The 25,860-nt window shown below is 39.1% G+C and overlaps 1 protein-coding gene across 1 annotated transcript in view; it reads right to left on the bottom strand.

The window, feature by feature from the left end:
- TCAIM (T cell activation inhibitor, mitochondrial) overlaps window positions 1-23,446 on the bottom strand; it is a gene marked incomplete at both ends in the record, with an annotated part of 36,860 nt that extends 13,414 nt beyond the window's left edge. The window contains 6 exons of the mRNA XM_079713636.1: window positions 1,579-1,701; window positions 8,944-9,196; window positions 12,563-12,716; window positions 15,667-15,802; window positions 17,093-17,165; window positions 23,356-23,446. Of these exons, the coding sequence (XP_079569762.1) occupies window positions 1,579-1,701; window positions 8,944-9,196; window positions 12,563-12,716; window positions 15,667-15,802; window positions 17,093-17,165; window positions 23,356-23,446 (830 nt within the window). The remainder of the gene's footprint in view (window positions 1-1,578; window positions 1,702-8,943; window positions 9,197-12,562; window positions 12,717-15,666; window positions 15,803-17,092; window positions 17,166-23,355) is intronic.
- Window positions 23,447-25,860: the final 2,414 nt, after the last annotated feature.

Below are 25,860 nucleotides of genomic sequence, written 5' to 3'. Positions count from 1 at the left end.
TGTCATTTCTGATAAAGTGAAATCGGCTTTCAGAATTATTCCTTTAATACACAATGTCATCAGTCACAATGCTTCCTTTCATTGGAGACTTGGTTAATTTCCCAGTAAGCCAAGACACTCACGTCCATGGTCCTCAAATGTTTTGGTCTTGGGACCCCTTTGCACTCCTAAAAACTGAGAACCTCGAAGAGCTTTTGTTTATATGGGTTATAGCTACTGATATTTACCATAGCTGAGAAATTTCTCTACTATATTGTAAAATAATGTTTATTTCTCTTTATGTTTAAGAAATCCTTTCAATTTCCTGATCCAATCTGCCTTCTCACATCTCTTAAAATTTATTTAGAAAAAGTTATTTTCATGCATATTAATTTGTTTTTTTATAAACCTTTAAGAAGGATCTTATTATTTTGTTTTTAGTTAGTGAAGTCTATGTTACTAGATTATGGAATTGGAAGGGCCCCTCTAATCAAAGCTTGGATGTGATGAAAAGACAGCAGCTATCAGCACAAACCCAAACATCCCACACAGTCCAAGTGTAAACACTTTCCTCTGAAATTTGAATTATCTTGGACAACTATGATTTGAATACATAAGAACAGAACATATAAGTACTATCTGTATTCTGCAAGCCCAGGAAAAAGGTGCTGTTATGGTACCCAAATGGTCATTTGGTTCAATATAAGTAAAAAGTCCTGATAATGATGGCTGAAAACAACAAAACAGGCTATAGCAAAGAGTAATAGAAGCTTAAGCTCCAGACCAGATGACAATATTTCAGGGTACTTGTAATGCAGAGTCCCATGACTGAATCACACCACCCCCTCCCTAGGGTTGTAACAGCTGTTAAATCTATTTTTATAATAGACAAAGACTCAGCATGTATCTTTATACAACTGTGATTTCTAAGTTTATGAAAACATTTTAAAAGTCATGTTATAGTGACTAAAGGTAATAATACTGTATTGTATTTTGAAAGTTGCTTAAAGAGTAGATCCTAAAAGTTCTCATCACAAGAAAAAAATTTCTTTGTAACTATGTATGGTGACAGATGTTAACTAGACTTATTGTGGTGATCATTTTGCAATGTATACAAATAATGAATTATCATGTAAAACACTTGGAACTAATATAATGTTATATGTCAATTATACCTCAATTTAAAAAAAAGAAAAAGAAAAGAAAAAAAGTCATGCTATATAACATAGAATAAAAGAATACAACATTTATTTTTTATCTCCCTTCCTCTTTTTAAACTTAAGTACCAGCCTACATGATTGGGAAATAATTATTTTTTATACATTATGGGCATAGGAAAAGTATATTTTTCACAACCCATTATGTTAAAAAAAACTATTATGCTAAAAATATCAGTATCTAAACGTTACTTCACTATTCTAAACAAGAAATTCATATTGATTTTCTTACATAAACATTTGATTACTTTCATAAAAAGATAACTGAATATTTAGTGAACATAATAATTAAAGATGCAAATATTTAACTGTTAGAAACCTTTACCAAAAGGTAATACATGTTTATTTTAATCTCTAAATTAGGTTTTCTCTTCTTCATTACCTGATATCCGAGAGCTGCAATTGATGGGACAGTTCACCTTTTAAACGATCTAGTTCTTCTCTAAGTGGCAAACTATTCTTCAGCTTTTTAACAGCACTTTTCCCATTGTTATCTAACCAGGATCTAGAAAGAAAAAAACAGAGATATACACTTTGCAATACTAACTATAATGCAAACATTTCTACTGTTGAACGACGTGTTCATTGACTTAAAGCAGCCCCAGTGTTAAACCGAGTTTGCCATCAAACGTTTACCAAATTATAAGTACTGCTGCAAAGTCTATTCATTTAGAGTAAATACTTCTAAAGTAGGTTTCTTGGGGAACTGCCAGCATCTGATAAATCATATTCTACTTATGACAACTTCCTTTGTCTATCAAACAAATTCAATTTATATTACACCAAGCCTGTTGCTAGAATTCCAAAGATGGGATGATTTTTAAAGAATTAAAGATATTTCAAACCTCACTTATGTTTATTGCACTTTTAGGCAGGCTATACTAGACCGTCACTTACATCAGTCATCTACAGGCGACCCTTTTCCTACTGGAGCAAATGAGCAGATGATGTTCTAGTGCAGCCAGACAGTGAAAAAGTCAATTCAGAAGATGCACCTAATGGTACTGGTGACATTCAAAAGGCAGTATTTCCTGATGAAGGGACTTGTGAAGGGAACTTTGTGGATTCTAACTGGGTAGATCCAGTCTCTTCCTTTGTTTTCGTCTTGGTTGTGAGCACCCTGAGCCTCCCTCTTCACCCCCTCAGCGCTCTGTCCAAGGGCTCCCACTGGTCAGACCTCACCAGTCTCGGTGTCTCCATCCACATGCTCCTGTCGGGTGGGTCTGTTGGCCCCTCGATTCCTTTCCACCCAACCAAATGCCCAGCTCTAGTCTCACCTCTCTCCATCTTTATTTTTTTCCCCCGTCAACTACATCATAGGCTCAGCAGAAAGATGTTCTTTTAATTCTGCATTTCTTAGAACGTTTACCTCAATGAAGTCTTAAAAGAGAAAATAAACATCAAAGTTGGCGTAAGGATTAGAAGGGGAGAGCTTTCTGAAAAGAGCTGAGGGCAGCCCAGGTGGCCTCGTACCGAGCAGCACGGCCCCTTGGGAGGTTATCACTTCCTCGGTGTTATAATGGTCATGGCACAAGGGATGCTGGCTGTCGCTCAGAGCCTCTAGTCCCCTAGGGGAGGCTGGACAAACGAGAGGCCTGGGTGGTGCCTAGGAGGCTGAATGGCTGCCGCAGGGTAGGCAGGGCAGAATGTCAAGGTGACTCGGGGATCAGAGGAACATTTTGGGTCCAAGATGGTAGTGGTGGCATGGGCCCTGGGTACAGCCGTGCACGAGAGAGCTCCAGGGGGTTAGGAGAAAAATGGTCTAAAGCACCCCATCCCCAGGCCACCTGACACCCCCTGTGGGACACCTGTCAGTGACTGATGGTCAGGTGTTAGGGTAACTCTGCAGAAGGGCTCATATGTCCATCTCAAAAGTGCTTGCCAAATAAACCTTTTTAAGGTTACTTAATTATTGTCACTTTAAAGGTTTGAGATGTTGTGATCTAAAAACATTTAAAAAATAATCAAGTTCAGGGAATTCCCTGGCGGTCCAGTGGTTAGGACTCCTGCTTCCACTGCTGGGGACACTGGGTCCTATCCCTGGTCGGGGAACAACTATCCTGCACGCTGCACAGCACGGCCGCAAAAATAATAATAGTAATCAAACTGAAACTCTCAGAACCAATTAAATCATTATGCATGCATCAAATATTTATCCTGAAAGCCTAACAGTGTGTTGTGTTGGGGATATAAGGAAGATACATCTAGTAAGGAATAGAGAAAGAAGCAACTGGAAGGGAATATATGAGCTTCTAGAAGGAAGAATTAACTTCTAGAGGAAGAATTAACTAATTCTGCCTGGAAGGTTCTATAGAGCAGGTGATATGTGACCTGAACCTGAGAGATGGACCAGATTTTTCCAGGCAGATTAGTGAAAGGGAAGGGCATGCCAACCACACCAGTGCACAGGGAAGTATAAGATGATCCAATGTGCCCAGATCACACTATGCCTAGAGGGAGGGGTGTGTGAGATGAGACTGGAGAGGCACGTATGTGTGTGTGTGTGTGAGATTATAAAAGGTCTTGCACATTGGCGTAAGGAATTAGGACCTTTTCCTCTAACTAAAGATGTTCCTTTTTTTTTCTGGCCATGTGGAGGGGCTTGCAGAGATCTTAGTTCTGGTACAAGGACTGAACCTGTGCCCCCTGCAGTGGAAGCTCGGAGCCCTAACCACTGGACCGTCAGGGAATTCCCTACATTCCACATTTTTTTGACTCACTAAATATGTGCAGTCATTAATAATTCTTCCTACTCCCCCTTTAAGAATACTGGTAGTGATTTTATTTCTGCTTTCTGTGTGAGAAATAAGAAAATAATATCTTACTTTATATCACGATTATTAGCTATTACAATTTTTCAACCTTTTCGTCATTTATTAAGTCATACGTGTTAATCAATTTACTTTAAATTATTTAATAGAAAGGGTGATTTTTTGACAAATGAATTACCAAATGGCATACTATGTTGGGTTTGTGGACCAAATGTCTTAAACTGTAGAATGAAATATAACATTACAATTATATATTCATGACCTGATTGTTGGAATTCTTACATTTAGTGTATAAAATTTAACTGATCTAGTTTAACAATTTTTGTGTTTTGTGTCTAAACACTGAGATAGAAATCAAGGTTCTACGCATGGCATTTTCTTTCTTTCTATCTATCTATCTATCTATCTATCTATGTAGATATTAGATCTATCTATAGATATAAAGACAAAGATACATGTATCCTAGCTCTGGCCACTGAGAAGTTCAGTAGCAATTGAGACATGCACCACCCAGATCTTGGTTTCTAAAAATCATTCCCCCCTAAAAAGAACCAGAGCTTCTCAGCAAAATGGTTCAATCAAACACTGGGCCAGGGAAAGTCCAGATGAGCCTGAAACACCTTGGTGAACCAGGAAGTAAGAGAGTTCTCAAAGAATGATGGGGGGCCTCCCTGGTGGCGCAGTGGTTGAGAGTCCGCCTGCCGATGCAGGGGATACGGGTTCGTGCCCCGGTCTGGGAGGATCCCATATGCCGCGGAGCGGCTGGGCCCGTGAGCCATGGCTGCTGAGCCTGCGCGTCCGGAGCCTGTGCTCCGCAACGGGAGAGGCCACAACAGTGAGAGGCCCGCGTACCACAAAAAAAAAAAAAAAAAAAAAAAAAAAAAAAAAAAAAAAAAAGAATGATGGGGACATAGGAGCCGGCTTGAAGGGATGATAAGGTTAGAAAATTGCCATTTGGCAACCATCATCATAATATGTGATTCAGGCAAAAATCATCAATGAGCACTAGAGCTAAGGGGTAAAAATTCAGTGTTCAAAGGATATTTACATAGCCCTAAGCATCTCCTCAAAAGAAACTAACTGAAGGGAAAAATAGTTCCTTTACTGGGGAAAAAACTGGGAGACACCACCTTAATCAAATGATCCAAGTTAATATCACTAGTAATGGGATAATCAACATCATATGCCTCCTATATAACATTGAAAACAACACACTTCACTTGCCGGGTATTCCTGCCAAATATGAATAACCTGACTCTAATTATGAGAAATACCAGATAAACTCAAAACACTCAAATTGAGGGACATTCTACAAAATAACAGCAAGGTAATGGAAGACAAGAAAACACTGAGGAACCATTCCCGATTAAAGGAGGTTACAGAGACTAAAGTTATGACTTATAATTTGAAAAACAATGACTTAGCCTATAAATAAGGAGAAGACTGAATAAGTGTATGATATGAGTTAAAGCATGATTATAGCATTTCCAAATACCCTACAGAAATAATTCCAATATTGTAATTGTCCAATGTGGCATTTTGTGGACACTAAGAGGATTCAGAGCTTAGACAATGAAAGTGAAATAAAACTTTGTGTGCAAACTTCAAATAGAAAAAATGGAAGTCTGACATTTACTAATATCTCAGTAGTTAACAGAATAGCATTTCAATGGTCTTTCTATAATTCAATGATGTGTTTTTTTCAGTGGGATAGACATTACATATGGGATAATTCTGTTTAGATACAAATGGATCCTGTTGTCTCCTTGCAAACACAAATTCTATAAATGCAATACATTTTAGTTATAAAATTATTTGATAATCAGAGAATATATGTAAAATATGGCAATACTAAAAGCTACAACACAAAGTAGCATTTTGTAATTTTTCTTAGGCTGACATATTCTTTTTATTATAGTATATAATTAGAAAACGTTACATATTAGACATTTAATTATAGCATTTTTATCACTATAAAGTGATTTTACAGTAAGATAAAGCACAATTTGCTGAGAAATTCAAAATTACACAGCATGTCCTAAAACGCAGATTGAAATGTAACTGCCAGATATAAGAAGAAAATGATTAAATGGAGCTTTTATGACCTGATAATTCTTCTATGTTGTGTTTTTAAAAACTCAACTAATTTATTTTCATAATTTCTGTGTTTTATTTAAGGCTGCATGTCTCTGCGGAAACATAAGGAAAATTATTTGAAAGTTTACACCAAATAGAACTGTTATATTTTCTCTTTTTATCATTACATTCTGAAATATTAGAAATAACATGCTTTCAAGATTAAATTTTGATCAGGTGAATGCAATTTGTAAACCAGGTGAAGATCAGCTGGATGTAAATTTGCAGAATTATTTTTGTGTTCTCTCTGAACTGCATAATTCAGCATGTGCTCCTTATGCGTCCTCTCCTATAACTACATATATAATAAAGATGAGGGAAACAATACAAGAATGAAAATAAAAACAAACCGTATATGGCCAAAATGACCGTGGTGGTGAATAAGTTTTGTCCGAGTTACAGCCCCTAAATCTCCTGACTATGGGACAGTCACTCCTCCATTCATATGGTTTGAAACCTCTCAAATGGTTCAACAATTTTATAATTATTTGCAAAATAATAACAAATCTAAAAAATTAGGACTTCTCTGGCAGTCCGGTGGTTAAGACTCCACACTTCCAATGCAGGGGGCTCGGGTGTGATCCCTGGCTGGGGAACTAAGATTCCACGTCCCACGTGGCGTGGCCAAATAAAAAATTAATAACTGAAACAAGAAACTGATACAAACACCACTCTGGCTTTGATGACATAAGCTCCTGGAATCCTTACTGGGAAAAACTAACATAAAACAAAACCTTGAACAAACTCTCATCAGGGTTCCCGCAACTGGGCAACATCCATATTTGGGAAAAGGTCAAGATTGGAAAGGGGTGCTGGGCCTGTGTGAACACACTGGACCAGGGAGACCAGGTTAGGGTATGGAAATAAGAGATATGAAATCTTCCAAATTCATACAACTGTTGTAAGTGGGGCATCGGCCCTCTAAAGCATGCTGGTAAAGGCAACAGATTTTTTTTTGCGGCATTTAGTCTATACTGTAATTTACCCAAAGGGCCCAAAGAGCAGTATGTATTCCTTTTCTTGCCTTTTTTCAGTGTAGAGCTGTCCTCTCCTTTCCTACCCAGCCTGGACTCTCTGCTCTAAAATTAGACTTAATAAGCTAAACTCAAACTCTATGAGGTGTGATGATCTGGTTCAGGTAAGTCACTAACATAGCAACGTTCAAGAAATATAACCCAAGCACCTCCGATACAAGCATCAAAAACTAAACAAAACAGAAATCTCTAACCAGTTGATTTTAGGAGAGAAGCTTTGAGTAGGAAGATTTAAGGTGATACCAGTCAACTCTCAATATTCTCTAGCCCAAGAAAAATATATGGAAGTAAAAGGTATGAAACAGTATTACACCAAGAACCAGCCACAGCCTTATTCCAGCTCTTTTGTAAGCAACTCTAAATACTGTCTGTTTCATTTAGGATAATTCAATATTAATTTTAAATCACAGTTTTAAAGCAAATGCAAGATCTCTCTTATAAACAAGGCTAAAACATGTAATGCTTTATTGTTGTTAATTTCATTTGTCAAAGCTAAGAAAACAAAGGTTCTATCTGGCTATGAATGGGTTTACTTCATTGTTTGACAAAACACATAGCTATTGACAACTGAATTTGGATAATAATGATCAATAAATTAGACAGTTATATTTCCACTGATTTCAATTTCTAAAACAGTGGTCTATTTAATTTATGTTGCTATCTTCTTTAAGAGTAGACAAATCAAAATGACATGTTTTGAGCTTGTGCTGGTAACTGTCAACATGAGAGCCTGAATTTAAAACAAAGTATCCCTCTGGAGGAAATGAAGAATTCATAGTAACACAACTCATGTACACTCAGAAAATTTCCTTAAGACAATTTATCTCTTGCTAAAAACAGCAGATACTTTTAAGTCAACACTAATGAAACTAACAGAGGCACTGTTTTAAAAAAAAATGGTCCTCTACATTCATTGCTGAGTCACTTCTACTGCTACCATCTGTATTAAGCTACTTTACATTTCCATATTAAACCTTGAGTTCTCCACACCCAGCCTCCAGTACTTCACATTCACACTTTTTCAACAATTCTTTAATTCAGTGAAATAAAAATGATGGTTGGGTTTTATGAATCTACAAAGCAGATTAGTAGAAAGATGATTAAAACATGTTCCCTACTCTTAAAAATGCATTATCTAGTAACATGTAATATAATGTAAGAGTGTCTACTTTTATTAAAGACTGAAGAATTTTACTGGATGAACTACATACAAATAAGGAAATTATAAATACTCAGCTTGGACAAGGAACCAGTGGAATAGCACTTATCTTGGTGAATTAGCTTTTCCCAGTTCCAGTCTGTTTTCATTGTTCGCCAGCTGACTAACTCTGAGTTCTGGGTCCCTGGGACAATCTTTTCATGATGGCTACACATCTAGCTCCAGACCAAAATTGTACCCTATGAAACACTCAACTGAACCACAGACTAATTGCTGAATTTCTTTAATATGTTATTCTAAAGCCTCTTGACTTTAGGTCCAACAACTCTCATTGTTGCTTTTATGCCGTGACTTATCCAATCCCACTTTTTTTCTATACCAAAAGGTAGGTCAGACATTCCCAAGTTTTTGTTCATCTGGACACACTGTGAGATAATTAGAGCAATGGGTATAAGCAGAAGTTTCATGGGCTGGATCCCAGTGCATGCAAGGCTGAGACCCTCTCTTCTAGCTCATGTTTTTTGTTTTTTCTGTTTTATTTTTGGCTGTGTTGGGTATTCGTTGCTGCATGTGGGCTTTTCTCTAGTCGAGGCGAGTGGGGGCTACTAACTACAAGTAAGTTTAGTTAAATAAAAACTCTTACATACGTTAGGGTTGTTTCCATTCTCCAGACTTGCTCGAGGTCTTCATCAGGGTCCTTGAATCCAGTAAACGAGTAGTAAGACTTGTCCCATTTGATGGGCCTGTCAGATGTCCTTTTCGCCTCTCTGAGAGGCTGGGAGTGCACATTAGTATTCAAGCTTTGGACATGTTCAATAGATAAACTGCAGGAGTTGAGAATATATAACACTGTGCTTAGCAGATCTCTGGTGTGCAAAGTAAATTTGACTGCCCGAAATCCTAGAGAATATAATTCCCCCAAACAGTTAATACAGATGATTATTTGCTTTACTTGAAAAACATTTCTTTTCATACATTTATAGAATCAAAATCTTTAAAACACTCCATTACTGATTAAAATTCATCCTATTGGAAAATCATCTGTAAATGGAAAACTACATCCCTTCTCCAAAACTGTACCACACTACCTCCATCTTCATGAAGTCCTCTGTCAGCTCCCTTTTCTAGTTTGGTGCCAGTGACCAAACCCACCCCAGCCCAAGAAGGGGATTGAGAATATTTTCAATGTTGTTCATAAATTTGGTCTCTACAGTCTGAGGGATGGAAAAGCTCTCCTATGAGCAAGTGTCCACCAGAGAGGGTGTCCAGCGCTAAAGAGAAGGGGGAGGATGGGGCAGGCTGCCCTGCGACAGTGGTTCAAGGAGGGGGGCCAATCCAGTTTCAGGGGTCACAGAAACCCATCTCAAATTTTCTGTACAGTTGAAAGAGACTGTCCTCATACTCCCCCATCCAACTAGCTAGGGACACAATATTTTCAGAAGTGACTCAAAATTCCCTAATTTTTTAAAAGTTAGCACTTAACAATCTGACTTTAATGCAAGTAGTCACTGGGCTCAGGGTAGTAATCTAACTTACATCAACAGTAGGAAATCTACTGGTTCCCCTGCACCTTTATTGGGTATTAAACATGGTGCTAGTTGAATTTACATAACTTTTCAATGAACACTCTCACCAGTGCCATTATTATCTCTCTTTTCAAATGTGAAGAAGCAGAGGTTCAAGGAGGTTAAGAAGCGTGAAGTGAGGGCTGAAATCTGAGCTGCCACCAAGCCAAGCATTTTCCCCATTATAACACGCTGACTCTTTTTCCTTTCTTTGGAAAAAATTTTAAAATTGGTTTTGAAAATTATACAAGTGTTATATAAGTATATCCTTCTTGTAAAATTATATATACAAAGTAAAAGTCTCCTGTTGACAGGCACACAACCTCACATTTGCACTAGATGTAACTCTATTAACATTTAGGTACACAAGCATTTAGACCTGCACTGCCTAATATGGTAGCTACTAGCCATTTGTGGCTATGTATTGATAAAATTAAATTGACTGAAATTAAATAAAATTTAAAATTCAGTTCCTGGTCATACTAGCCCCACTTCAAGTGCTCAGTAGCCACATGGGGCTAGTGCCAGCTGTACCAGACAGTGCTCATACAGAACAGTTACATCTCTGCACAAAGTTCTCTTGGACAGCACTGCTCTAGACCTTTTCTATGTGCTTTGTGTGTATGTTATATATGATATATACGCTTATGTGTTTGCACAAACACACGCCCACAGTGTGAATTTTTCTTTTTTAACATATAAACTGCACCATTCTGGATCTATTACTTTGAACTTGCTTTTGTTATTTAACTTTGGTGACTCTTCCATTATCTGTATGTATACATCATTCTCTTTCTTTTTAGTAGCTCTATACTAATCTACATAATCAATGTAGCACAATTTATTTAACACTTCCAAAACTGATGACTATAAAAGTTGTTTTTAATTTTTCACCATTCCACAGAAGGCCGAAATGTGTTTTCTTGTCTTTGCCACGGATGAAAGTCATCGCAATGTAAATCATTCTCAGAGATACCTGCTATGCCTGCCACATAGATTTACAAAATGTAGAACATGCAAACTAAGAAAGATTTTTTTCATTGAATCATTGATGGCAAAGTGAGAAATACTGGTAGGAAAATTATTCTAGTCAGTGAAAGAGGAAAGGAAAATGCAAATTCCTGCATTTGAGGTTAGGAAAAAATAGTTTATCCTCAGAAGAGGTAAGTCAAGGAATAAATCTCAGTTTCTCTCTAAATTTATCAATTCCATTAATTGTTTAATCCAAGGTAAGGGCTGCTATATAGTGTGGAATGCCTGTACCAGATTGCATATATCCTTTATTGGAAAATATTACCTAATTAATTTGGTTTGCATTTGATTACTGAGGCTAAACGTTTTTGTATTTTATTGGCTATATATGTGTATTATTTCCTGAACTGTCTAGTCATTGTGTTTGCCCATTTTTGCAACCAGGCTGCTCTGTTTTCTTTTTGACTCCTAAGAACTACTTGTACACTAACATTATCTTTTTGTCACTTATGCTGTATGTTTTCTCCCATTTTTAATTTATTTGTTTTTAATAATTTTGTTTGTTTGTTTTTGCGGTACGCGGGCCTCTCACTGTTGTGGCCTCTCCCGTTGCGGAGCACAGGCTCCGGATGCGCAGGCCCAGCGGCCATGGCCCACGGGTCCAGCCGCTCCACGGCATGTGGGATCCTCTCGGACTGGGGCACGAACCCGCGTCCCCTGCATCGGCAGGCGGACTCTCAACCACTGTGCCACCAGGAAAGCCCTAATTTATTTTTTATAATCTACTTTTATTTAATAAATGGTTCAAAGTTAACCATTAACTGAAAGTAGAGCATTTTTCTCTTTACTCAGCCAGAGCTGACGACAGCTATTTGTTTTAGCATTAGTTCACAGAAAGCTCTTAGTAAATCTTTAAACTGCTTTAAAGTTCATTCTAAAAATAAAGTTATTTCCTCAAGGATCACGAAAAGGATGGACAGACCCACATTCATCCTTAGTTTAAAGGATCACTGGGTCATGGCTAAAGCAGTGACAAAGGATAAAAGAGAAGGCTGTACATGAGGACTGATCAGATTTTAGAAACAGCATGAGGCTAGAGTTAAAGGGCTCAAGACCCCTATTCTGTCTCCATGGTCCTGGGACATTACTAAGTTACAATTGGGCAAATTCTACCTTCCTCACAGGGTACTTTGAGGACTAAATTAGAGGATGTAGGCTATATTTTTTAAAGATATAAATTGTTATATAGACATTTAATACTTAAAACAGCACTGAAATAGGAAGGGAAGAAATAGGAACACTTCAGTTTTCTAGTCAGAAAAGTTTAAACATAAAAAATGGCTCATCAGGGGCTTCCCTGGTGGCGCAGTGGTTGAGAGTCCGCCTGCCGACGCAGGGGACGCGGGTTCGTGCCCCGGTCTGGGAGGATTCCGCATGCCGCGGAGCGGCTGGGCCCGTGAACCATGGCCGCTGAGCCTGCGAGTCTGGAGCCTGTGCTCCGCAATGGGAGAGGCCCGTGTACCGAAAAAAACAAACAAACAACAACAAAAAAAAAATGGCTCATCAAACACATGCAACCAGGAACAGAATCTAACTCCAGGAAAACATGCAATTAAATGATATTATTTTCTATGACAAGGCTTCAATCCAAAGGTATTCTAGCAACGTTAGACAGATTTGACACATCACACTAAGCCTGCAAGGGACACATGAGAAATAAGAAACGTACCGGAAGTGCTGAAGTGTTCCTGGCCATCAGAGGAGTTCTGGTCTGTTTCTCTTACATAAAACATAAGCTGGGTTGGTTTCAAAGACTTGAAGCCTGGTTTCTGGAGGTTTTCTAAGTAGGCACTTAATCTCTTAAGAGAATTTTCATTGACTTCCTGGAAAAAAATATTAAGAGGCATTTATACACAAAATAGAACAAGGAAACATCAGAAATTATATCCCGAACTTTTAAACACATTATTGAGTGTATTTAAGAATTTAGTATTAAAAAATGGTGGGATTTCATAGCTCCTCAGTACAGGATAAACTTGGATCCACACCTCACAACATGTAACTCCATAGGGATGAGATGTAAAAAAAATGTGGCCACATAAGTACTAGAAGAAAACATGGCTGAGTTTCTTTATAACTTAGACGTGGAAAAAGCCTAACTATGACTGAATATCCCAGGTAATGAATAATTGATAAATCCAATTACATAAACAAATTTAAAAACTTAATATAGCACAGGGAACTATATTCAATATCCTGTGATGAACCATAATGGAAAAGAATATAAATACATATATAAGTATAACAATCACTGTGCTGTACAGCAGAAATTAACACATTGTAAATCAACTATACTTCCATTAAAAAAAACCTTAAGAACACATAAAAAACCACACACACACACACACACACACACACACACACACACACACACACACAGCAGTCTACAGATAAAAACCGAGTAGAAGAAAATATGTGCAAGTTCTTTCTTTCCTTTTTCTTTTTTGGTCACCCTGTGCATTTTGCGGGATCTTACTTCCCCGACCAGGGATTGAACCCAGGCCCACCGCAGTGAAAGCACCAAGTCCTAAGCACTGGACCACCAGGGAATTCCCCAATTTGCAAGTTATTTCATAGCAAAGAGCTAATTTCTCTCTATATAAAGGGCTTTTAAAATGCCCTTTCAGAGATTGGTTGAATTATGGTATCTTCATTCAGTGGAGTGCTACACAGCCAAAAGGAAAAAAAAAGGGAAAGAATATGACACAGACGGTATTTAGGAATGCACACAGAGTGATCTCTAGGATGTATTGTTAAGTGAAAAAAGAAATGTCTTTTAGTGAAGGAACAGCTCCAAGAAATGGCATAAATAATAACTGTGCTTCTTATCCCTATAGGTCTCTTCTCAGAAACACAGTGTGATCTGAAATTAGGAACAGTTTGTTTTTGTTTGTTGAATTTATTACAATATACCGCTCTCAGCTATACTGTGTTGGGGGTTTGGTGATTCACTAGAAGGATTTACAGAACTCAGAAAAGCTGTTATACTCACAGTTACAGTTTATAACAGCAAAAGGATACAGATTAACATCAGCAAAGGGAAAAGGCATGTAAGGTGGAGTACCGTAGGGACCAAGTGCAAGGTTCCAGTTGTTCTCTCCCAGGGGAGTTGTACAGACAGTGCTTAAGCCCCCAGCAAGGATGTGTGACAACACATGAGAAGTGCTGCCAACCAAGGAAGCTCATCCAAGCCTTGGGGGCCAGGGCTTTTACTGGGGCACTACATGCCCACATGACTGACCATAGCTATTCAGTCTCCAGCCTCCCCAGAGGGCCTCAGACATGAGAAAACAGGCATTCACCATAAAATACATTGTTAGCATAAACTATCTGGTGTGGCCCAAGGCCCCGGCATACAAAAACATTCTTATCAGGCAAGGATATCCCAGGGGCTCAGAGCTCATCTCCCAGGAGGCAGTGAAGGGCCAGTACTGAAGCCAGAGCATTTCTTTGCAACAAAGCAACCCAAGCCTGCTGAGTTCACCTTTTATAGCACACAGAAGTTTTAGCAAAAAAAAGGGGGGCTTCCCTGGTGGCGTAGTGGTTGAGAGTCCACCTGCCGACGCAGGGGACACGGGTTCGTGTCCCGGTCCGGGAAGATCCCACATGCCGCGGAGCGGCTGGGCCCGTGAGCCATGGCCGCTGAGCCTGCGCGTCCAGAGCCTGTGCTCTGCAACGGGAGAGGCCGCCAACAGTGAGAGGCCCGCGTACCACAAAAAAAAAAAAAAAAAAAAAAGGTACACTGGTAGAGGAGGGAAACCAGTCACCTAGTACTAAGCTTAATTTTTCCTCACACGTTGGATTTAAAAACTTTAAATTATTAAACATTAAATTAAATTGTATTAATTTATGACATCCCCAATAATTTGTATTAAATTATTACATCTCCAAGGTAGTATTTTTCTGTTGATTCAATTTACTAATTACTTAAAAAGGATCTGACTTCGAATAGCCTATATATATATATATATCAACTATCATAAACAGAATATTTTCCTAAAGCAAAGAAGCAAAACTGATTTATTTTCCATGGCAAGTAGAAAAAAGCAATACAGGGAATTCCCTGGTGGTCCAGTGGTTAGGACTCCTTGCTTAGTTGGGGAACTAAGATAGTGCAAGCCGCAAGGCATGCCCCCCCACCCCCAAAAAAGGGGGAAAAGCAACACAATAATGTTCTAATTTTCAAGAGTTTTAAATTCCTTTTCATGTTAAACCAGGTGTCAATGTTAAGGAAGATAAAAGGAACCAATGAAATTATTCCATAGCATCTGGCTTTGTAATATATTATCTAACATTAAAAAATAGTGACCTTCCTAACTAAGTTCATCATGAGTTTGTATTCCTTGAGCAGACATTAACTGATGATATAGGGAAGTGGACCAGCAGCATGCAACATAAGGAAAAACTATCTGGGCACTGAAAAACTCTCCTTGCACCAACCTTAAAAAAAAGGACTGATCAGGGTATCAGAGCCCTTAAATTTTCCTTCAAACCCTCAATTTTACCTTCAAACCTGGTACAGAAAATATGATTACTAATACTCTAAGGAGTCTACATGATATCTTTATTGCCTGCATAAAACATGACAGCTTTCATTAAAATAAAACAATAGTTTATTTCAATTTTCAGTATCTATAGTTCAAAGCACTGATTATTCTACCATGACAAAACAACCCCAATTTATAGAACTCTCTGTATTATACTGTAGCAAAGGTAAATAAACTAAACAGAAACATAGACTAAATGTTAAAAGGTAAAAAAATAATTGTTTACCCTTTCCCTGGGGTGCTGTCCAAAGAAATCTGGATGTACAGCAAAATAGAATGGCCTCAAGGCATTGACTGCTTCACCTCCTGATAAAGCTCTCGAGTAGAGAAACCAGTATGGAAATATCTTTCCTGGACATAACCTTTTTAAAAGATATGGATTTATTATTCACCAGAGCACTGACACGGACACAAATCCCCCGTGTATAAAGTAACAGTAGCATTAAGATTATTGTGTATGGAAAATACCATAGAAATAAGACAGAAACCAAAGTGTAAAATTTTGTGGGTTTTTTGAAATCTACAAAAGTTTTGAAAGCAGTGAGTGCCACATGATTTCTTTTCTTTTTCTTTTTTTAAAATTTATTATTTACTTTTTTTTGGCTGCATTGGGTCTTAGTTGTGGCACGCGGGATCTTTCGTTGTGGTGCACAGGCTCCAGAGTACACAGGCTCAGTAGTTGCAGCGCGCGGGCCCTAGAGCGCAAGTGGGCTTCAGTAGTTGCGGCGCATGGGCTCAGTAGTTGCGGCATGCGGGCTTAGTTGCCCCGTGGCATGTGGGATCTTCCCGGACCAGGGATTGAACCCGTGTCCCCTGCATTGGCAGGTGGATTCTTAACCACTCCGCCACCAGGGAAGTCCCAAGACATTCCTTTTATCAATGACTATTTACTGAGATATTCATGTACATAATAGTTAATTAAAAGTACTAATTATTGCCAAATATGTTTTAGAAATCTAAAACTTCACATGTCATTTTTATGGAACAGATCCAATTTTATTTTGGTTATATACTTTGAGCCAAATAAACACTTTATTTATCTCTTTTGAGTTGGCTACCAAGAAGCCAGAATGAAATTTGATGTTTGAATAATTGTCTCATCAGTTCTATTTTTTTAACAAATGATCTTTCTCTAGAGGGTATCTGGTCTCCATTTTGATTACCCTATATATGCCTATTACTGTGCCAATTAAATTTTACTGAACTCCTTAAATCCTTTCTTGAAGTAGATAGGGTTTAGACTATCTACTATTTACTACATAAATAGCAAATATAATAGTCAAATGACCTTACTGTACAATTTAAATGTAATGTGGTTTTCTATATGACGGCAATAGACTTGAGGGCAACATGGTAATAAGAACTGTGCTAAGGACAAACTTTATCTTTTTTTCCTCTTAAACTTTTCACACTGAACTATTTTGAAAGATGGTATTCTTTTCACCTTCTACTCTGAATGGACTCTTGGGAGAACGGACCTGGATGTTCAAATGAATTTTGTTTCTTTTTTTATCCCTGCCCTCCACTATATTATCCACAAAATAGTTAGAATTTGATAAATTATAATAAATTGAAATTAGCTAAACACCTAACAGATTCCACACCCCTCCACCCCCACAAATACTAATAACAAATGGAACCACAAAGCTTACCTCCTCACAGGTCTCAGGTGGCAAAACATTTCTGAATATATATGTAGGTCAACTTCCAGGCATCCATTAATCACTTAAAAAGTTAAGCAGATACCAGTAATGAACAAGTGGAATTTGAAATTAAAAACACATTACCATTTACATAAGCACCCACCAAAATGAAATACTTAGTTATAAATCTGTCAAAATATGTACAAGATCTATATGAGGAAAACTGTAAAATTCTGATGAAAGAAATCAAAGAAGAATTAAATAAATGGAGAGATATTCCATGTTCATGGATACGAAGACTTGATATTGTCAAGATGTCAGTTCTTTCCCACTTGATCTACAGATTCAATGCAATCCCAATCAAAATCTCAGTAAGTTATTTTATGGAAATCAACAAACTCATTCTAAAGTTTATATGTAGAGGCAAAAGACTCAGAATAGCCAACTCAATACTGAAGAATAAAGTTGGAGGACTGACACTACTGGACTTCAAGACTTACTGTAAAGTTACAGTAATCAAGACAGTGTGGTACTGGTGAAAGAACAGACAAATAGATCAATGGGACAGAATAGAGAGCCCAGAAATAGACCTACAAAAATATAGCCAACTTATCTTTAACAAAGGAGCAAAGGCAATACTATGGAGCAACAATAATCTTTTCAACAAATGGTACAGGAACAACTGGACATCTACATGCAAAAATATTAATCTAGTCACAGACCTTACACCCTTCACAAAAGTTAACTCAAAATGGATCAAAGACCTAAATGTAAAACAAAAATACTGTAAAATTCCTAGAAGAGTACCTAGGAGAAAACCTAGATGACCTAAGGTATGTCAGTGACTTTTTAGATACAACACCAGACACATGATCCACGAAGGAAAAGAACTGATATGCTGAATTTCATTAAAATTAAAAATTTTGCTCTGCAAAAGACAATGTAGAGAGAACAAGAGGACAAGCAACAGACTGGGAGAAAATATTTGTAAAAGATACACATATCTGACAAAGGACTGTTATCCAAAATATACAAAAAACATTTAAAACTCAACAATAAGAAAATGGACAACCTGATTAAAAAAATGGGCCAAACACCTGAACAGACACCTCCTGCAAGAAGATATACAGATGGTGAATAAGCATATGAAAATACGCTCCACATCATAGGTCACCAGGGAAATGCAAATTAAAACTATGAGATACTGCAACACACCTATTATAATGGCCAAATCCAAAACACTGACAACACCAAATGCTGGTGAGGATGTGGAGCAACAGGAACTCTTGTTCATTGCTAGTGGGAATGCAAAATAATACAGCCACTTTGGAAGACAGTTTGGGGCTTTCTTACAAAACTAAACATACTCTTACCATATGATCCAGCAACTACCCTCTTTAGTATTTACCCAAATGAATTGAAAACTTGTCTACACACAAACCTGCACACGGATGTTTATTGTGGCTTTATTCTTAACTGCCAAAACTTGGAAGCAACCAAGATATCCTTCAGTAGGTGAGTGGATAAACTGTAGTACATCCGGCCAATTGAATATTATTCATTGCCAAAAAGAAATGAGCTATCAAGCCATGAAAAGACATTGAGGAAATTTAAATGTATATTACTCAGCAAAAGAAGCCAATCTGGAGAGATTATATACTGTATGATTCCAGCTCTATGACATTCTGGAAAAGGCAAAACTATGGTGATAGTAAAAAGATCAGTGGTTACCAGGGGTTGGAGGAGAGGGAGGGATGAATAGGTGGAGCACAGAGGATTTTTAGCACAGTGAAACTACTCTGTATAATAATACTACAGTGGTAGGTACATGTCATTATACATTTGTCCAAACCCGTGGAATGTATAACACCAAGAGTGAACCTTAATGTAAACTATGGACTTTGGGCAAGAATGAAGCGTCGATTTAAGTTCATCGATTGTAACAAATGTACAACTCAGGTGTGGGAGGCTGTGTGTGGGGAGGGGGTATGTAGGAACTCTTGTACTTTGGTCAGTTTTGCTGTGAACCTAAAACTGCTGTAAAAAATAAAGCTTATTTTTTTAAAAGGTTAAGCAGATAAAAGGGGGAACATGATTTGAATCACATGGACTTTTCCAATAATTTGGAGCTTCAGCAAGAATTTCAACTATACTATAGTCTCCATGTCAACTGACCAAGTGATTTTAAAAATTCTATGAGCAACCTGTCTTGAAATGCCATATTATTCACACAATAATCACCAGGTAAAAAATCCTTTCTTCCCCCCGCTTATGAAGCTCTGAGCCTGTGGAAGAGTGTATTTGCTCAAAACAAACCACCACGTGGCTCAAGTTCTAGTCTGTCAAATCTTTTTTTTTTTTTGGTACGTGGGCCTCTCACTGTTGTGGCCTCTCCCGCTGCGGAGCACAGGCTCCGGACGCGCAGGCTCAGCAGCCATGGCTCACGGGCCCAGCCGCTCCGCGGCACATGGGATCCTCCCGGACCGGGGCACGAACCCACGTCCCCTGCATCGGCAGGCGGACTCTCAACCACTGCGCTACCAGGGAAGCCCCTGTCAAATCTTAAGAATTAAAAAGTTAAAAAAATTTTTTCATAATGCAGTTAATATATCTGAACCAAGGTAATGAAGCAAAACTGCCATTAACAGGATAATAGGTGTATTTAAAAGACAAATCAAGAATTACCTATTTAAAAAGTGCATTTGCAAACAACAGTGGGTGCTTCCATTTATTTTCTGGTTGACTGATGTGGCAAGACCCTCTTGGATACAGAATGTGTTTATAGGTATTCATTTAAATGTTTAAAAATGTGATTTTTATTTAACCATTCACCTTGCTATTTTGTTTAAGACAAATACGGATACCAGAAATACTCCTACCACTTGGAAAATTTCTGAGATTAAATGGAGATACAATGAGGAAGAAAGAACCATTTTGACTAAAGTTTCAGTGCTGCCCATGACCGACTGAATTCTCACTAAACGTCATTATGAAGTAACTGAACAATCTCGACTTAGTTAAGATAGAACAGGTACAAGCCTCCAAGCTTGCAAAGAAGAGACCAGAAGAATATACATATCCAATCCAGCACTGGCTCTCTTTAGGTGGTAGGATAGGAAGCCCTTTACTTTTTTTAATTTCCTAGTTTATTTACAATGAGCACGCGAAGTATGCTCTTAAAAAAAAAAATCAGTGCTTCTAGCATACAAAATTAAACAATGAAAAGGAATAGAGCAGGAATACGTGTTGTTCATTCAGTATTTAAGACAGGCCCCTGACCCTGGGAAATCTGTCCAGTGACAGCCCTGGACTGTGATCCCAATCTAGCCCAAGAAGAAAACAGCCCCTCACATTCACACACAATGACATTTCTTTTTTTTTTTTTTTTTTTTTTTTTTTTTTTGCGGTACGCGGGCCTCTCACTGTTGTGGCCTCTCCCGTTGCGGAGCACAGGCTCCGGACGCACAGGCCCAGCGGCCATGGCTCACAGGCCCAGCCGCTCTGCGGCATGTGGGATCCTCCCGGACCGGGGCACGAACCCGCGTCCCCTGCATCGGCAGGCTGACTCTCAACCACTGCGCCACCAGGGAAGCCCCTCATTTTTAATATTAGTAAGAAAATTTATGCCACTTAACTGCAAAGATACTAATAAATGAGCTAAAACTTGGGTAAGAAATGAGGAATAATACTCGAGGGGCATATGATCAACCAAGAATATGAATGGGCAATAGATGAAAATAATATGCAGCCAAGTTCTAACCATCATCCTCTTCAGCATCAAATGATCCTATAAGAAGCCTTGAAAAGTCAGAAGTACTGAACAGTGGAAAGCACTTAGGCCTACCATTGCAACAATGATGTCACCTGTTTTAATGGTCTGTTGCAGCAGTATCTTAGAAGTTCATGAAATCACAATGTCTCCATCTGACGTGCAATGTAGGTGATCCAAGTCATACTCTACTCCCCAATTCCAAAGCAAGACATCAAAACAAATAAAACAGTGAAAAGGAATTGTCATGATCACTGATTTGAAATAGAAGTTAAAGCACACTAAAAAGACAATAAAATTTTTGGAAGTTGATTTAGAAAAGACTGGCTGTCTCCAATTTGATTCACGAAGAATTTGAGAGGCAGGCAGCCAAGTTACACTGTTTAGAAATGTACATATCTAAACATCTATAAATAAGAATTGTTAGGATGGATTTCCCTGGCAGTCCAGTGGTTAGGACTCGGTGCTTCCACTGCAGAGGGCGCGGGTTCCATCCCTGGTTGGGGAACTAAGATACTACAAGCCATGTGGCCAGGCCACAAAACAAAAGTTGTTAGGAAAAGCTGATTTAGCCAAGAAAGAAACTTACAGGATTCGTCTTAAGAGTTACTTCAGAATTAGTCTCCAAAGAGTCACTCACAGCAAAGTTGCAAAAATTAGGGACTGTATCCTCAGTGACTTTCAAACATGGAGCATAAAGTATGTCATGCAGAGAATTATGGAGCATGTTTTAGAAGTGATTCTGTCAAAAATAATCAAAGCAAAAAAAAAAAAAGTTTCTATATTTAAAAGTCCGGGTCTTCAGTTGCCCAGAAAATTAATTCATTCATTGTTCACTCTGTAATCATAGGGTATAATTAAACTTAGTACTGAGCAATGACTAAAAAAGGACATTAATACTTGGAAGTGTGACAAGAGATTCTCCCAATGAAAATAAAATGTTCTCAAATACAAGTCTGAACATTAAATCATGGTTTCTAGATTTAGAAAGAACTTAAAAAAAAATTAGGCTACTATAGGTTAAAAGTTAGGTATTTTCTGACTGCTTTTTTTTTTTTTTTGGTGAGTTGGCTATTTCCTAAAAAGGTTCACACTGCAGTAAAGAGAATTCGAATCTAGACTTGTGCTGCCTAATAAGGGAGCCCCTAGCACATGTAGCTACTGTGAACTGAGATGTGTTTTAAGTGTAAAGTACCCATTGGATTTTAAAGATTTAGTATGAAGAAAATGCAAAGTATCCCATTAATAATTTTTAATCCTGATTAGATGTTGAAATGATAATTTATTAATTTCACTTGTTTCTTTTTGCTTTTTTAAAAGCAAAACACGACCTGATCTTTTGTGATTTACTACCAGAAAAATTTAAATTTTTGTGGCTCATATTTTGTATTTCTATTGGACGGCGCTGATCTAGGCCAGTTCAAGGCAAATTTAAGTGAACATGACACTGTCGGAAAGCTCAGTAATTGTGGCGCACAGCCTGTTGCTCCGCAGCATGTGGGACCTTCCCGGACCAGGGCTCGAACCCATGTCCCCTGCATTGGCTGGCGGATTCTTTTTTTTTTTTTTTTTTTTGCTGTATGTGGGCCTCGCGCTGTTGTGGCCTCTCCCGTTGCGGAGCGCAGGCTCAACGGCCATGGCTCCCGGCCGCTCCGCGGCATGTGGGATCTTCCCGGACCGGGGCACGAACCCGTGTCCCCTGCATCGGCAGGCAGGCTCTCAACCACTGCGCCACCAGGGAAGCCCTGGCTGGCGGATTCTTAACTACTGCACCACCAGGTAAGTCCTGTGCTGTTTAAAGTGAGGCATTAAATCTTCTAGGCAGTTTCAGATCAAACTGGGTAGAAAGAGATATCTAAATTGGTGGAAAAGCCAAATTATGGGTAGTCTAAGAAGTTTTGTTTAAATTACATTCGATAGAAACCACGTTTGCCACACAGAGGTCCTAGTAACTTATTTGAACAGAGTTAATATTTTCAGGCTACTCTCATTTAAACTGTGACTTTCCTTAGTAACTATCTTGTAAGGTTTTAAAAAGTAGTTTGTTCTATCAAGGAGAGATAAAAGCAGGCAACATTGCACTGCTCTTCGGTTTAACACTTCTTAGGGAAGGGAAAAAGCAGGAAGCCCTTTAGATAAATTAATAAATTGCAGCAAAGCAAAGTATCAAGGGTTTTTAAGCTTCCTTTTGTAAATCTTTTGCTATGAGATTTGAATCATAACCATATCCTAGGATAAGTCAAAGACTTCGGGGAAATATGATAGTCGGAAACAAAACCTAAATCGTCTCACGTTTCTCATTTCAAAACAAGTTAAAACAGATACCATGCGGGTACTCCGATCCCGGCACTGCCTGGGTTCAAAAGTTAGCACGTCGAGCTAAGGCGACTCTGATCGCTGTCCACCCCCTTCTGCCCCGAGCAGCCTGAAAGCACAAATGGAGCCCCTCCTGTCCTGCTCCTTACAGTTCTGGCAAGGGTCCGCCGCGAGGGCTTCCTCCTACCTGCTCCACCTCCCACCAGGTACCAGGAGGAAGGACGGTCGAACCTCTCGCAGGGCTCTGCAGGGGTGCGCTGGGCCAGGCAGGAGCGCATGCGCACCGGGGCGCCAGCCCGGCCAACGGGCGCGCGCCGCCGGGCCGGCGCTCCCGCCCGCTCTCGCCCCACCTGACGACAGGCTCTGACAGGCTCCTACCCGCGGTGCTCTCTGAGTCCCCACCCTAGAAATCTCAGCTGGGCGCGTACTGCTCCACCCGTCCGTCAGCGCCTGCCGCGGAGGCTTGCTGGAGAGGAGTCCGGGCTCTGGGCCGGGCCGCAGGACGCGTTCTCATTGGCTGAGACGTGCAAGGTCTTCCTCTCTGGGGCGCCTGCGCACAGCCCCAGGACGCGGCTTAAAACCCTAGCGGTTCTCAGCCCCACCCTGACGTCAGCAACTAGGTGACCGCCCACCTTCTCGCAGCGTGGAAGCTCCTGTTCCTCCTTCTTCTTACAGTCCGGCCCGGAGCGGGCTCCGCGCACTCAGCTGAAAGCTTTAGGAGGCGCGAATGAGCGCTAAGGGATAGGATGGACTAGGCGGGAGCGAGTCGGAAAATGACTGGGCGGCAGGTGGCCGGGCCTGGACCGAGGGTTTTGGTGGGGAGGGCAAGGAAAGAAGGGCGACCGAGCGTGCGCATGCGCCGGCCCCGCTTTCCGCGCCAGCCCAGCTTTCCTCCCCGGCCCGGGGAGGCCCAGCCCCCGGCGCCTGGGAGGGGAGGAGGCTGGCTCGGCGGATCAGTCCGCAGAGCGTTCGGCTCTGACGCCTTAGGACGACTGTCGCTTGAGACTTCCAGATTTTAAAGGTCTTACTGAGTATAGCCTTTGGCTTTCTTTACATAAATATAGCTAATTAAAACTATTTTCTCCGGTTTGCATTTTCCTTTTGACTTTGGCCCTTAAGGAATTCTCCACTATCAGCTTGGGGTTTTTACTGTTAGCTGTATTTCGCTTCTATGACTGGTTATTTCCATGAACTGCCACAGATGGAATAAGACAAAATAACCGCTCCTTTCCTACCTTTTAGCACCGTTGACCGAGGTGGGGGAAAAAACCCCCCCAAACCAAAAAATACCCGCAGAATACCAAAAAAACAAAACCAACCAACCAACCAACCAACCTCCCTTTGTTCCAGCCCTAAGGGTTCTTGACTTATCATTCATTAGAAACCATCTGGTCAATTTGTGGTCCGTTCCATCCAATCCCATTTTTCCTAAAAGCTTAATTTATCATCTTTCGCATCTTCATCCTTTCAAATACATCCTTGCCACCAGCATAAAGTTATAATTGCCCACTTACCGTTCTTCACTTGTCTTCAAAGGCACTTCAAACTGATGGTGGTAATCTCCGAACCCAATTTATTTCTTAGGTGCTGAATTTCAGTAATGGCAGTTAGTCACCCAATTTGTTCATACTAGAGAACTGGGCCTCTTTCTTGATGTCTACTTATGCCTTACTTCCCATATCCCATTCACGAGAGTATTCATTCCACATTTTATCATAGTAAGGCATTCTGCTAAGTGCTAGGTTTTAACTTTTTTATTCTTGTGAGGTTATAGACATTCCAGTGATGCTGCCATTACCATATTTTGGGAACTCCTTTAAGAAATACTTTCAGCCCCCTTAGTCACCACTTACTCTTTTATTACTCCCCTCAGACATTTTCTCTAAATGATTTAAATTATGGTTTAAAGTATCAAATCTAAAGTATCAAATTAAGGATTGAGGATGACCACCTTGGAGAATGACTGCTACAGATTCTGCAGATGGCTTCAGAAAAGGAGCTTAAACTTCCTAAGGTGGCTTGAAAGGTACAAGTCTTGTTTGGATAGGTTCTGGTATATTTGTTTAAAATACTGATTTCTTTAGTCATACCTAATGTAATGTACATAAATTACAAATTTTCAAGATACACATAGTATTTTAAGATACACTAAAGGAAAACTTTAGAGAATAATTTAAAATTTCTGGTATAACTCAGAAGGTACTCTGGAATTTTAGTGTTTTGAGTCATTTTCCAGTATTATTTTACTATTCTATATTACAAATATACAATAGGCTTTAGAGACTGGACTGAGTGCTCACCAAATCTACTTCATAACCCTAAAGGTTGTTCTGAAAGCTCCAGACACCTGCTTGAGTATTTTCCCCTTTATGTCTCCCTCTTATTAAATGCTGCACAATACTCAGTTTTTGATTTTTCATTGTTTGGATTTCAGAATAAATTGGGATTCACCATACTTAGATTTACATAAATTAAAGAGATGTCAAAAAGTAATTTGAAAAATCATTTGCAGTATGGGTAAAACTGTTATAAATTGCATACCTCAAACAAAATTTTTAGTGTTTGAAAACTACTGACGTACTATAAATCAATAAAGAGCAAAAGCTGAGTATAGTGAAAACTGTCTTTATTTTTATTGCCTTTTATTTTCAACAATGATTACTTGAACTTAAAAAAAAAAAGCCTTTAATAA

Source organism: Hyperoodon ampullatus, assembly GCF_949752795.1.
Source record: "Hyperoodon ampullatus genome assembly, chromosome: 10".
NCBI classification, from domain to species: domain Eukaryota; kingdom Metazoa; phylum Chordata; class Mammalia; order Artiodactyla; family Ziphiidae; genus Hyperoodon; species Hyperoodon ampullatus.
The sequence above is the reverse complement of the archived record's forward strand: the minus strand, read 5'-3'. Positions and strand labels throughout refer to the sequence as shown.